The sequence below is a fragment of the Hemiscyllium ocellatum genome, chromosome 22, assembly GCF_020745735.1.
Source record: "Hemiscyllium ocellatum isolate sHemOce1 chromosome 22, sHemOce1.pat.X.cur, whole genome shotgun sequence".
NCBI lineage: Eukaryota > Metazoa > Chordata > Chondrichthyes > Orectolobiformes > Hemiscylliidae > Hemiscyllium > Hemiscyllium ocellatum.
In genome coordinates, this window is record NC_083422.1 from 53,962,869 (window position 1) to 53,978,109 (window position 15,241).

The 15,241-nt window shown below is 43.2% G+C and overlaps 1 protein-coding gene across 5 annotated transcripts in view; it reads left to right on the forward strand.

Moving 5' to 3' along the window:
- The window catches only part of LOC132826362 (CREB3 regulatory factor-like), a 167,682-nt gene that overhangs the window by 139,093 nt on the left and 13,348 nt on the right, over nucleotides 1–15,241 (forward strand). For all 5 annotated transcript variants that reach the window (XM_060842235.1, XM_060842234.1, XM_060842233.1 and 2 more), the window contains one exon: nucleotides 1,356–1,478. In XM_060842235.1, coding sequence (XP_060698218.1) covers nucleotides 1,356–1,478 — 123 coding nt within the window. The remainder of the gene's footprint in view (nucleotides 1–1,355; nucleotides 1,479–15,241) is intronic.

Sequence of the window (15,241 nt, forward strand, 5' to 3'; positions counted from 1 at the left end):
CCTGCCTTCCTAGGTTCTCCTGTGTCCTTTAGATGGTTTCATCAATAATCGTCTGCCCAGATACTTATGTATTTTTAAAAGAAAAAAGAGGTGTTACTAATACACAAACAAAGTAATGGGAAATATCTGATATCTCTTAATAACCAGGTATCAGCTTGTATCAGGTGATTAGCATCTTGCTACAGAGTCAAAAGGGGAGCATTGAAGCTTCTCTCTCAGGATCTGAGTACACAAGTTAGGTTAACACTGCAATGCAGTACCAACAGGGAGCTGCATTGTCAGAGGTGCAGTGTTTCAGCTAAGTTAATGACCTGACTTTAGGTGAATGTCAAAGGCCTTACAGACAGTATCTCAAAATGAAATGAGATTTTTCTTGGCTCCGTGTATATTAACCCAAAGAATAGACTTGCCCCTCCCTAAACACCTTTCTCCCCCACTCAAAAACTCCCATGGTCCTTTGGAGCCTACTGTTCACAAAATGGTAGCCATGTTTGTGTAGATAACAATGAAACTAAAATTAAGTAAAGCCAGACTGACATTGGAGACAGTTGAAAATGTGTTGCTGGTTAAAGCACAGCAGGTCAGGCAGCATTCAAGGAATATGCCCGAAACGTCGAATTTCCTATTCCTTGAATGCTGCCTGACCTGCTGTGCTTTAACCAGCAACACATTTTCAACTGTGATCTCCAGCATCTACAGACCTCATTTTTTCCCTGACATTGGAGCCAGTAGAGAGAAGGTTCACTCAGCTGATGAGGTATGGAGTGACTGTCTTACAGGGAGTGGTCACATAGTTTGGGCATTACCCATTGGAATTTAGAAGGATGACCAGTAACCTTATTAAAACATACAAAGTTCATAGGGAACTTAGGGTAGATTTGGAAAGGTTGTTCCCCTTATGGGAGAGTCTCAGACCAGAGAATATAATCTCAGAATGAGGCCTTGCACATTTTAGGCAGAGGTGAGGAATTTCTTCTCTCTGAGGGTAGCTAATCTGTGGAATTCTCTGTCACAGGGGGCAGTCAAGACTGGGTTGTTAATTATATTCAAAGCCAGGATGGACACATTTTTTAATCAGTGCGGGAATCGAGGATTACAGGGAAATTGCAGGAAAGTACAGTTGAGGAATATCAGATTAGTAATGATTGAACCTAGTTAATCATTCAGTATAATGGGCTGAATGGCCTATTTCTTTTCATTCATCTTAAGGTCTTAAGTGTTGTTATACTACAAAATAATTGTTGCATATTAAGACTGGAGTTTATTTTAAGAGGCCTCTTTCAGCTGAGCTAGTATCAATATAGAAAATGCAAGTAATTGACGTCGATTAAAATTGTTGTTTCTTTTGTCCCAAGATAACTTACTCAAAGTTATTGTCGCAATCAAGCGGCAGATTATGCAGCGAGTGGAGAGCAGTAATCGAGCTGAAGAAGAGAGCATGACCGAAAAACTGGAGAAACTGATGAAAGACACAATCGGTAAGAACGAGAGGGAGCTCCTGAGTTTGAGGGGGTTTCAAATTGGCACATCCATGGAATCCAGTTTGAAACTTGGTGTAAGATGCTGAGATGTGCTTAAACAAGTGTGATCCAATTCCATTTGGCTAGGAATTTGCAATGCTATGTATTGGCAATTTATTGGTAGTTTTTGATTTTGGCTTTGGGAAATGGAGACGTCATAATGTTTGCAAGGTTGAGCTCCACTATGTTAAGTACTTTAAGGCCAGGTTGGGTAGTTTCTTATCTCCAAACGTATACAGGATGTAGTTGTCACAGGCAACACCAGCATTTATGATTTGTCCCTTAATCGTCCTTAATGATGGTGGTGAGTTGCCATCTTAAAATGTTGCTGCATGTGCATTACGGATCTTTGTAGTGCTCCACAGTAATTTGTTTGATCATGTTGGAGGATAGCTGGGGATTGAGCACATTGCTGAGGGTCTGGAGTTACAGATAGGGTAGATATGGTAACTGGGTCTCACTTTACTAACGGGCATTTTTAAACAGTTGTGTCTTGGTGATTATCACAGAATGCAGAAGGAGGTCATTGTGCCGGCACTAGCCCTTCAAATGAGTGTCATTACTAGTATTAATCTGCTACGTTTTCCTCCAAGCTTTGTATGTTATTTTTATCCAAATAATTCTCTAGTGCTGGAGAGTGTGGCGCTGGAAAAGCACAGCCGGTCAGGCAGCATCTGAGGAGCAGGAGAATCAACGTTTCAGGCATAATTGATGTTCATGATGAAGAGCGTATGCCCGAAACATTGACTCTCTTCCTCGGATGCTGCCTGACCGGCTGTGCTTTTCCAGCACCACACTCTTCGACTCTGATCTCCTGATCTGCAGTCCTCAAATTCTCCAATATCGTCTTGAATGCCTCAATTGAATCTCCCTCTATTACAGATGCTAGTTTTTTATTACAGATTTACTTTAATTGAATTTAAGTTCCCCAGGAGCTCTGGTGTGATTCAGACTCCTGTCTCCAGATCATCATCCAGGCCTTAGTCCAATAACATACATGCTATCGCACCTCAATCATTTACTCTGCTCTCTGGCTCGAAGTTTTAAATAATAAGGAGTCCTTAGCAGCTAGGCTTCCCTTGTTGGGAGTTGAGGTGAATCTTTGACAGGATAGCATGCTGCTTGCTCACACCCCACTCCCATGCCCTGTTCTGCTGTTGGGCCTCTCTGTGTCTCTCTGCCTGTCTTCAAGCGGCCATGTTGACCCCCAGTACTCTGAGAAGCTTTTGACCTCCAGAACTTGGCCTTTTGGTCACTTGGCTACAGTGTGCTTCCAGAGACCCTGCCTCTGGGAAATTGTCAGAGCAGGATGGAAATGAGTCACAACTCCCCTAATCGTCCAAGCCAAGCAGAGCCTAAAAATTTAACCTAATTCTAGACTAATTGAACAAGTTAAATTGTCGAGCTGGGATTTGAACTCCCCTCTGATTGTTTGTCCAAGGGCCTTTGGTTTGCTGTCCAGTAACACGGCCGATGTGTCACAGTTACAGCTGATAAGGGAATGCAATGTGTGGATGAGAGCAGGTTGTCTTTAAGAATTTAAACTTAGTGTCTCTTTTCTCATGAATGACAATTAGCAAAGCTTCCTTGGTTACAGGTGGGATATTCAGGTTCTGAATAAACTTGAGGGCTTCTTAATGTGATTGTTGTGAAGGGAGAGATGACGGTATAGCATTGACAGAGTTGTAGCGGTTGTAGTTGTAGTGTTAGAGACAATAGATACCAAGAACATTGGAGAAATAATGTATTCAGCAGCACATCCATCAAATGGAAGGTTTAGTAATTCTAACACTATCCTTGAGGGATGTAGACAGAGCCTCTTTTGAGGAAGAAAAAATAAGTTGTAACTTCTTTTACTTGGATGAGATTGAGGTCAATAAATTTGGTTGTTGCAAGATTTGATTTCACAGAGGGAGTGTATTTACATGGATTAACAGGATGAGGTCTTGGGTATGATTAATAGATTGAGAATACAGATTTAGGCTGGGCAGCTGGTTTGTGATAGTGATGCCAGCTATGTGGCTTCAATTCACCATGTGCAGCTTAGGTTACTATAAAGGATTCTCTCTCTCTCTCTCCCCTTATCTGAGGTATGGTGACCCTCAGGTTAAACCATCACTAGCCTGTTGCTCTCTATTGGGAGACCAGTCTTATATGCTGGTATGACTATGGCAACTTTAATTAGTCAGTCACTCATGCCAGCTGTATTATTGTTTCCTTGAATTGAGAGAAAAATCATTGTTTCAGAATGAAAAATGTGTATTTATTGTTAATACACTGTTAATTAATCAGTAAGGGAATCAAGGTTGTTGGGATAAGGCAGGAAAGTGGAGTTGAGGATTATCAGAGCAGCCACAATATAATTGAATGGTAGGGTAGACTCGATGGGCTGAATGGCCTACTTCTGTTCTTGATGAGTGGCAGTGTAAGATGATCTGAAAGGGTGGAATTATTGCAACCATGTCATAGAATCGTAGAACACAAAGGCCATTCAACCCATTGGGTACATCCTGCTCCTTCAAAGAGAAACTAAGTTAGTGCCCACTGCCTTGTCTATTCCCCATGGCTCTACAATTTTCTTCTTGCCTTCAGGTAATTATCCACTTTCCTTTTGAAAGCCGTATTTGAAACTGCCTCCATCCAGCTCCCAATCGATGCAATTCAGATCCAAGCATTTGCTGTGTAAAAAAAATAGTTTGCTCCGAATTGTCTCTGGCTCTTTTTAAACAATCACCTTGACTCCGTCTCTGGTTCTAGATCCTTCCGTCACAGTTCTGTCCAGACCCCTCGTGATTTTGTACACCTCTGTTGCATTTCCCCTCAGTCTCCTTTTCCTTGAGAAGAAATGCTGTACCAAACAAATGAACTTCTCCAGCCTCTGCACAGTTCTTGTTAATATAATGTTTCTGAACCCTTTCTGATGCCTTCACATCCTTAACAGGCACGTACACTGCTTACTGACTCTTATGGAGTGGGGGTTGGGGGCAATCAAACTCTAATTACAGTAACATGGAGTTCAGTTAAAGGTTAATGACTTCAGGAAAGTTCTGCCTGCATTTACAGTAAAAGGCAATTTTTGTTACCAGGGCAGTTTCTGCAAACATTAGCAACGATTGGTTGCTGTCTACCCGCCCCCTCTCACCCCTATTTACCAACCAGAAACAGTCTCGCTGTCACTGCTCGACCTCTTCAAGGGCAGCGAGAAAATGATGAGAATTGTTGGCCTCCAGTCAATGCTGCTTCAGAACAGCTTTGGACTTGCAGCTCCCCCCACGAGAACACAGTTTACTTTTTAAATAGCTACCCAGGTTAACTCCAGTGGAGTAATGTTGTCTGTATTAAATAATACGGCTAACTTACTCAGATTCATTTGGAATGCCAGGGGAAACTTGCACCCTGCTAAAGTTGTTGTTGTTTCTTTCTTGTAGGATCTGATGAAGGATTGGCGCTTGTAGTTGGGATGCTAAAAATTGGGCTCAGTAGCTAGGTTGACAAACTAATCAGTTTATTGCACCAGCAGAGTTTCCATTAGTTTACTCGATATGGACTGCATTAAACGTAGGAAATCTGAGAAGGATTAGGCCATTCAGTCCTTCAAGTCGGCTCTGCCATTCAATATGGCTGATCTTCCAACTCAACATCCATTTTCCACTTTCCCACCATCCCATTAGCCCTAAGAACAGTATCTAACTCTAACCTGTACCTAATTAAGGGGTCTGTTAGTTCAGTTGGCTGGTCTGCAATGCAGAGTGACACTGAGTATAGGTTTAATTCTTTCACCAACAAAGGTTACCATAGAGGTTACACTTTCTCAACCTTTTTGCTCACCTTAGACATGGCGATCCTCAGGTTAAAATTGCTCTCAGTCGGCTGGCCATCTCTCTCACTCTTGTCTGCTGTCTCTCTTACCCACCTCAGTGGGACTGTGGTGACTTTATCTTGTATCTAATTAATTTAAGGGCGGCATGTTGGCTCAGTGGTTAGCACAGCTGCCTCACAGTGCCAGAGACCCGGGTTCAATTCCAGCCTCGGGTGACTGTGGAGTTTGCACATTCCCCCAGTGTTTGCGTGGGTTTCCTCTGGGTGCTCTGGTTTCCTCCCACTGTCCAAAGATGTGCAGATCAGGTGAATTGGCCATGCTAAATTGCACGTAGTGTTAGGTGCATTAGTCAGGGGTAAGTATAGTATAGGGGAATGCATCTGGGTGGGTTACTCTTTGGAGGGTCGATTGGGACTTGTTGGGCCGAAGGGCCTGTTTCCATACTGCAGGGAATCTAATCTAATCTAATCGCTGCATTTAGCTGTTGTATATGTTTCATATTGTAAGGTACCTGAAAATTAGATTTAAAATTAGATTTTATTATCATGTGTGCTCGCGTACAGGGATATAGGAGTACAGTGAAAAGTGAACAAAGTTACCAATCTCCTGTCATGATTTAGAGATGCTGATGTTTTCTGGGGTGTACAAAGTTAAAAATCCCACAACACCAGGTTATAGTCCAACAGGTTTAATTGGACTAGCTTTCGGAGTGCCACTCCTTCATCAGATCCTTCACAACCACCTGATGAGGGAGCAGTGCTTCGAAAGCAAGTGCTTTCAATTAAACCTGTTGGACTATAACTGATATTGTGGGATTTTTAACCAATCTGCAGAACCATCTTGGTGACAAAGCTACAAAATCTTAGGTATAAAGTAGAAAAGAAAGAAGGTTATAAGTTTAGCATGACAGGCCTTCTTAAGTATTTAGCCTGGATCTGGGCTCTTCCACTGCGACACTGAGACCGTCACCAGCACAAGTCCCCTCACTGCCACAGAACCACGTCTCCATTCTTCGGCACCATCTTGCCTCTGCCAACGACATCACCGCTGTGAGACTGTGCTGGGGCCGGTCTCGACAATGCAGCCACCGCTGGACCTGCCAGGTACTCTTCACAGAAGCAATGTGAGGTTAAAGTCAAAAAAAAAGTAAAATCAGACAAGTCCGCGCTGGGCTCCAACTCGGGTCCGTGCTGGCTCAACTCATCGCCACCGAGGACGGAAGGAAAAGAGGAAAATGTGGAACGTAAATGGACGGAGCAGCTGAGCTCTGGCTCAGGAACCCTACTCTGCCACCATCTTGAGTCTTTTGAAGTATTCCCTATAAATTAAGCCAGAGTTAAACTCATCAGAACTTTTAAGTTTGTTGAGTTAAATGAGTCTCTTAAAAAGAAGCAGATTGTGGCCCTTTTTAAATTGACTTGTTCTCCAAGTGGCTGCCTGGGATTCTTCAAATTCCCGGGATGACCAGCTGCAGGCTAATTCTCACACTAATTAACCAGAATATCTTTCTAAGCATGTGGAATCGCTGATATGGCTATAATGCAATATCACCGCCACAGCAAGATGACCCTGGAGTTATTGGACAATTCTTCACTTGTTGTCTATTATATTGAAGCAGCTATTCAAAGCTGCTCCAGCATTCTTAGCTCATCTCAGTCTCTGGAATGGGATCAATTTGTATTTTTCTCTAAAAACAAAGGGTAGAATATGCCCTATTCAGCCCTTCTCTCCTGCTCCACTATGCCATCAGATTACACTTGATCTGTACCTACACTCCTGTTTACTGTACCAGACATTAGGCCATTCAGCCCATCAAGTCTGTTCCGCCATTCATTCATGGTTGATATATTTCTCAACCCTATTCTCCTCATTCCTCCCCATCACCCTTGATTCTCTTGACAATCCAGAACCTGTTTATACTCAATGACCTGGCCTCCACAGCCTTCTGTGGCAGTGAATTCCATAGGTTCCCCACTCTCTGGCTGAAGAAGTTTCTCCTTATCTCCATTCTAAAAGGTCCTCTCTACTCTAAGGCTATGCTCTCGGGTTGTAGACTCTCCTACTAATGGAAACATCGTCCCAATGTCTATTCTGTCCAGGCCGTTCAATATTCTGTATGTTTTAATCATATCCCTCTCATCCTTCTAAACTCCATCGAGTATAAACTCAGAGTCCTCATACATTAAGCTTTTCATTCCTGTGACCATTCTTGTGAACCTCCTCTGAATCCGCTCCAGGATCAGTACATCTTTCCTGAGATATCGGGCCCAAAACTGCGCAGAATATTCTAAATGTGGTCTGACCAGAGCCTTATAGAGTCTCGGAAGTACATCCCTGTTTTTATATTCAAGTACTCTCAAAATAAATGCCAACATTACACTTGCCATCCAAACTACTGACTCAACCTGCAAGTTTACCTTGTTTAGCTGCATATCCCTCAATACCAGTACATTACTTAACAAGAAAATCTATCTCCTCTTGAAATGCCTGCAAATTGATAGATTTCTAGATGTTGAAGTTCAGATAGTTGCATATTAAAGATGGGAAAAGAGTGTGGGGAAAATAACAGTGAGGTAGAAGATCAGCTGTGATCAAGTTGAAATGATGGAACAGGCTCAAGGGGTCGAGTGGCCTTTTTAATCATTCCCCCCCTCACTGCCCCCCCCAACCCAGTGTTGTTCATTGTTTAAGCACCCACAGAGTTCGTGTATAAAGAAACATTTTCTGATTTAACTGCTAAATAACATGGTGTTAGTGTTAAATGTTTAGTCCTTCTGCTAGATTTCTGGACCAAGAGAAGGAGGTATTTTAACAGACTCTATTCGATCACTGCTTGATCATTGATAAGGTTGTTTATGTGGTCTGGTTCCTTATCTTAACCTCCTGAATTCCAGGATTGTTCCGAAATTGTAAAGAAATTCCTTTCTTCCTTTGGTCTGGTTTTTTAGCCCCTTGTGAGGTTTGGCATTATCCAATTGTGACGTTGTTTCTACCACCCAAGCCTCAGCACCCCACAGTGTCATTGTCAACATGAGGCCTTGCCTTGTAGAATTGATCTTCTTGACTATGTTGTCTCCTTCTCATGAGCTCTCCTGTTTCTCTATCGCGTAGTGCTTTTGCAACTTTCTTTCTGTCTCTGCACTGTGATTCATTCTTTTCAGCTTTGGTGCCCCTTGTCCCACTCCTGTTTCTATGCAGACTCACTTGCCTCTTCCCGTTTGTTCTGTTTCTCTTGTCTTCCCCAAAGTGCATCCCCCATTTTCCTGTGGCTCCCCTTGATTACCATTGATCCCTCATTCACTTCCACCTCTCTCCCATCCCTTCCAGTGTGATTTCCATGATAATTCCTGCCCATCCGTGTTTTGTGACTCCTTTCCAAATTTCCAAAAGTTGGAGTCATTGAGATTATTAAAATCCCATTCTTACATCATGGCCTTATCATGAATTGGCTCAACATCTTGCAGAAATTGGGTAAGACTTCCTCACTTTAGCTACCCATAGGATTGGTTAGAATGTGGACTTGCCCATCACAAGCTGTTAGGTACAGATGTATTTTAGGAGGAGACAGATAAACAGATGAGGGAGAAAGGAAATGAAGCAAATCCTGATTGGACAAGGCATGGAAGAATGGAAGAAGACTTGTGTGGGGTCTAACCACCAGCATGGACCATTGGGCTGAATGACCTGTCTCTCTGCTGCTAATACTTTGGAAACATTCTGATGTTGAAATCTCCTCGTCTGACTCACCCACATCAAAACAAAATGAACTGTAGTGTGTTTAACATTTCTTTCATAACTGAGAAACCAAGGTCAAAAAAGAACTGCCACAGTTGGAAGGAATTGGAAAGAAGATCAAAATAAATCTAGAAGCACTAATGGGGGAGGCCTAGGAACCTAGAGATTGCAAGTGGAATGGAAGATTGAAGAAGGGTCTGATAAGCAAGTGGATTCAGATTTTTCAGTTATGAGGATAGAGGAGTGAGGATCTTCAATGATGAGGATAGATTGAAGACTGTTCTCCTTAGATGGCCGAAGGCAAAAAGGAGGTTTCTTCAAGGTTTTTAAAATCCTGAACAGATTGGATTGAGTAGATGGGACAAAGCTGTTCCAGTTTGCAAATGGGACAAGATGATAAGGCCATAGATTTAAAGTGATTTGCCAATAAAGCCAGGGTGATATGAGAGAAAAAAAGAGGTTCTCACACAGTGAGTGGTTAGGGTTTGGAATGCAGAGATTGGAAATGTGTTGGAGGCAGGTTCGATTGAGGCATTCATGAGAGGGTTTGGATGATTATTTGGATAGAAATGGTGTGCAGGGATTGGAGGAAAAGGCAAGGGATTTGGCACTAGGGGATAGAACCGGTGCATGCATGATGAGCAGAATGGACTCCTCCTACACCTGCCAATTGTGATCCTGTGGAGTTGAAACCACAACAGCCATGATCGTCTTGAATGGCAGTACAAGCTCAAGGGGCTGAATGGCCTGTTCATGCTCCTAAATCCTCCTTCCCTTTACAAAGGGAATCTGACATCTTACAAAAGGTGTACATTAAGGTCAGGAGTCAATGCTGTAAATGTTAGTAATATCAACGGTGAGCAACAGAGGTGTCATAAAGGCCCCCTCAGCCCTGCTTCTTGCTGGCTGCTATCATCTTGGCTGTTCTCTGCTGTTCTTCATCCTCAGAAGGATTCATATACTGAACAAACGTTTTTTCCTCACCACATCGAACATCAAAGAAAGTAAATACAAAAAACTCATTCCTGAAGAAGGACTTATGCCCGAAATGTCAATTCTCCTGCTCCTCGGATGCTGCCTGGCCTGCTGTGTTTTTCCAGCACCACATTTTTCAACTCTGGTACTCCAGCATCTGCAGTCCTCACTTTCTCCTGCTATCATCTTGGGAAGATTACCACATCTCAGTAGCTCAATGCTGTGGTTAGGTGGTCATAGTTGGAGTACTGTGGGCAGTTCTGGCCACCACGCTAACAGAAGGATGTAATTGCACTCGAGGGGGTATAGAGGAGATTCACCAGGATGCTGCCTGGGATGGAGCAGTTTAGCGATGAAAAGAGGCTGGATAAGCTCGGGCTGTTTTCTTTGGAGCAGAGAAAGTTGAGAGGGGAACCCCCTGGAGGTGTGTGAGATTATGAGGGGCATGGACAGGGTGGATAGAAACCAGCTGTTCCCTTTACTATCATTTTGAAGTGAAAAGCAGGAGGGTTAGAGGGGATTTGAGGAAAATATTTTCACGCAGAGGGTGATGTGAATCTGGAATGCACTGCCTGGGGGGGTAATTGGGAGGAAACCACTTTAAAACTGTGAGCACTTGAAGTGTCATAATGTTCAAGGCAATAGGCCAAATGAGATCAGGGTAGATAAAGTCAGCACAGACTGGATGGATTGAAGGGCCCTTTCTGCACTGTATGACTGTATCAGTGAGCCTACTCCACGGTCTCAGGCAGATATGAATAATGCTAAAAGCATTCAACCATTCGGTACATCAGATAACTGTCACACCCACATGCACACAGACCGGAACCATGGGCCATCCTGTATGTCGCTTGATCTTGCCCCAAGGGGACATTTTGTTCTCAGGCTCAGTCTACATTAGGAAAGTACTGGACTTTTGGTGATGATGTCACTGATTAACGTAATCCATCTTGCGGTTGCTCCCTAATTTGGATTCTATTTCTCCCCCTAAAACCCACAAGAGACCTCACAGCCAACATTCCAAAGCACTTGAAAAATATTAATTACACTGAAATTTAAACTTTGAAAATTCACTGGGTTATTTGGTCTAATTACACTGCTCTCTGCTTGCTTTTCACCATTTCTCCAATTAATTTTTTCCTCCCCATTTTTTTCCTTCTGTCTGGCTGGGTGTGTGTGTGTGTGTGTGTGTGTGTGTGTGTGTGTGTGTGTGTGTGTGTGTGTGTGTCTCCCTCTCCCTCTCCCTCTCTCTCTCTCTCTCTCTCTCCCCCCCGCTCCCCTTTTGTCTTCCCTTTCTCTCCTGATCAGATCTTTTAGCCCTGTACTGACTTTGTCAAAGGCAAATTATCAGCCATTGTCACAATAACAGAATCCAGTAAGGGTCTGTGTAAGAAGGGTAAATAAGAGAGAGAGTGAGTTTGAACATTGATCAGGCAAAGGGTATAAAAGGTGCTTTACATAGAAAAGAGTGAAAGTGCACACTGTCAAAGCAGAGGGTTTATGGGAGAGAATTTGAGTGAGGGTTCTGTTAACTATGGCCACAGGAGTACCCAGCGTGAACTGTCCAAATGTGTCCACACTCCTTCCATATGGCCTCATTCACATCCCCAAATTCCTGTTAATGAAGACGTCCTCAGCTTCCAAGGCCCTTAATCCTGGAGGTCTGCCCCTGAAACATGCCGCCTCTCTTCCTTCCTTTCAGAAACTCATTGACTCCTCCAGGGCACCTGGCTACATATCTCCTTATGGGGCTCTGTTGGGTAAACATATGAAAGCCAGTAGTCACAAAACTGAAGAATTTTTTAATCGCCTTTGGAAATATACAGGTTATCTGGCCATTAACCCATCACTATTTGTGAGAGTTGCTATGTGCAAATTGGTTTCCTACATTAAAATAATGACACTTCAAAAGAACCTCATTAGCTCCGAAGTGCTTTGAGAAAGCCCAGGGTTGTGAAAAATGCTACAGTAGTGAAAGCTTTTTGCTTATTAATGAACTGATTGGGTTGACATTAAAAACTCAAGCTGTTCACTTACCGAGGAAGCCTTTTATCCTCGATATGGTTCCAGAACCATACCAGCTGAGAGATGTCCTGTGACATGGGCTCTCAAGTCACCCAGATCATCAAATGGCTAGAAAGAGAATCTTGTGGATTACATAGTTTCAGAAAGTGGCCCAAAACTCCATCACTGAGTGTTAGAGAGGGTGGCTGGAGAGATGATGGATGCAATGTTGGTCATCTTTCAAAATTCACAGGCTTGGAGAGTAGTAAATATTAAAAAAAGGGTGTTTGGCATGCCAAGGTGATGGTGGTATAGGTTGTGTTGGCATTGGTGTCGGACATGGGCATAGAAAGGGAGCTGACAGACCTGTTAGTTTGATGTCAGTAGGAGGAAAGGTGTTAGAACCTTTCTAAAGGATGTGATTACTCAACTCTTGAATGCTTGGGCAGATCCAATATGGATTTGTGAAAGGGGAGATGTGTTTGACAGACCTGTTTGTCACTTAAAGGAGGAGAACAGTAGATGTGGTGTATTTGACATTTGAGAAGGCTCTCATTAAGGACCTACAAAGGAGACTGGTTAAAACAACAAGTCAGAGCCTGTGAAATTGGGAGTATGATGATAAGGTTTAGGAGCTAAAGGAAGCCTTTCAGCCCATTGAGTTCTGCCTTTCAGTAGGATCATGGCTGATCGGATAATCTGATTATCCTCAACTCAGTTGGTAACATGGATTGAGTGTTAGTTAACAGACAGCTAATGGAGAGTGGGAATGAGCTGGTCATTCACAGGATAGCAGGCAGTTGGTACAGCTGCAAGGATCAGAGCTTGGGCCCCAGCTGTTCAAAATCCACATGCTGCTTGCAAATACAATTAGGAAGAGAAATGATATTCCTGATGAAGGGCTTTGGCCCAAAACGTCGTTTCTCCTGCTCCTCGGATGCTGCCTGACCTGCTGTGCTTTTCCAGCATCACTCTAATCTGCAGTACCCACTTTTACCTAAGAGAAATGATATGTTGACTTTCATCATAAGAGGATTGGAATGCAGGAATAAAGATGTTTTGCTGTGGTTGTACAGAGCCTGGCTGAGACCAAGCCTGGATTATGATGTGCCATTTTGGTCTCCTAATCTAAGGGAGGATGTATTTGTCATAAAGGGAGTGCAATGGAGGTTCATCAAACTAATCCCTGGGATCGTCTTATCAGAACACCTTGAGGAAATTGATGCTATATTCTCTAGAATGTTGAAGAATGAGAGATGATCTCACTACGATGTTCTTGCAGGACATGAACAGGGTAGATACAGATATATTTGTTTCCCGACTGGTGAATCAAGAAACAGGGGAAGAATCTCCGGTTAATGGGGAGGCTGCTGTAGCTTGACTTGAGGAGGAGTTCCTTCACTGAGACAGCGGTGAATCATTGGCATTCTCTACCTCTGAGGGCTGTGGAGATTCACTCATTGAGTATGATCAAGACAAATTTCAGTAGGTTTATGGTTTGTGAATGACGTTAAGGGATAGTGAGATAGGGAAGGAAGTGGTGTTTATTTAGCTAGTCCACCATGATCTGTTTTAGGAATAACTGCCTCTGTTCCTATGTCATGTGTTCCTACATTTCAGAGAGCAGCTGGCAATCAGCAGTTCATCTTGTGATTGAACACTTCTGTTAACAGTTTCTTCGTCTTGCGGATGCTCCAGGATAAAATGTTGAGCTGTGCTTGGATCAGTTACTGGGGAATTTCACAGTTCAGTGGTTTGGAACCAGATATAAAAAATGTACAATGGCTTTGAACCAGAAAGATCTTAGAAATCAAAGGTACCAGAAAGGAAAGAGAGCAAGGAAGCTCCTCCCCCTCAGTCACAGCTTTCTTTGCCGTGATCTAGAGCAGAGGTTGCAATAGGAGGTTCCAGTATCTGATTGACAAGTCAGTTAGGCCAGTTTCAGAATACTACATTCTATTCTGGTCACCCTGCTATAGGAAGCATGTTATGAAACTTGAAAGAGTTCAGAAAAGATTTACTAGGAGAGTTTGAGTTATAGGGAGGGGCTGAATAGGCTGGGGATGTTTTCCCTGGAATGTCGGAGGCTGAGGGGTGACCTTACAGAGGTTTGTAAAATCATGAGGCGCATGGATAGGGGAAATGGACAAGGCCTTTTCCCTTGGGTGAGGGAGTCCAAAACTAGAGGGCAAAGGTTGAGGGTGAGAGGGGAAGGATATAAAAGGGACCTGAGGAGCAACGTTTTCCCTCAGAGGGTGGTGTGTGTACAGAATGAGTTGCCAGAAGAAGTGGTTCAATTACAGCATTTAAGAGGCATCTGGATGAGTATGGGAATAGAAAAGGTGTAGAGGGATATGGGCCAAACACTGGCAAATGGGACTAGATTGGGTTGGGATATCTGTTCGGCATGGACGAATTAGACCGAAGGGTCTGTTTCTGTGCTGTACATCTCTCGGACTCTAAGTCAGCCCTGGCAGCTGATGTCTGAGCTGTTTCTTGGGCTGATTATAGGCTGGTTAGTTAGTCACAAGCTCTGCATTACAGCTTTAACCTTCTAACTTCCCCCACATAAAAAGGGATGATCATTTGAGGGGAGGGGCATGTAATTAATACTTAATAATGAAAAATGCAGCATTTCAAAGCAGCCCTGCCAATTAGTTTTAGCATGGAATTCAGAAGTATCCTTTTGACCTAGTATAAATGGGATGATAATCCTTTCGTTTTAAAGGTGTGAGGATTTTGTCAGGACGTTCTAACTGAACAACTTTCTCTTGAATGACTGAGCAGAATCTGGTGTCATTGTCTAGCTGCCTTGCATTAACTTCTCTCTCTCCTGTGCTGACCATGCTAACCCATACTCAATTACAGCACTAGACTGCCAGATCCTCCATGTTCAGTCACTGATGGGTTATCATCATTAGGTCAGTGGAGTTTGGAGAGCCTTGGGACTAAGCCTGATATTGTCCCGGACTGGCCTTTTACAATGCATGCTCCTCAGTATGAGGGAATGGATAGGAATTTGGACCAGGAACTTGTGGTGCAGTCTGGGAGAAACCTTCGTGTTGGAGCACTGAATAGGTGTGTTGCTGAACTAGTAGCGTAAAGCCCGGGCCACAGGTTGACATCTTACCAGTTATGGAAAATCCAGAATAGTTAAATAAATGTATCATTTAAAAATCAATATCAA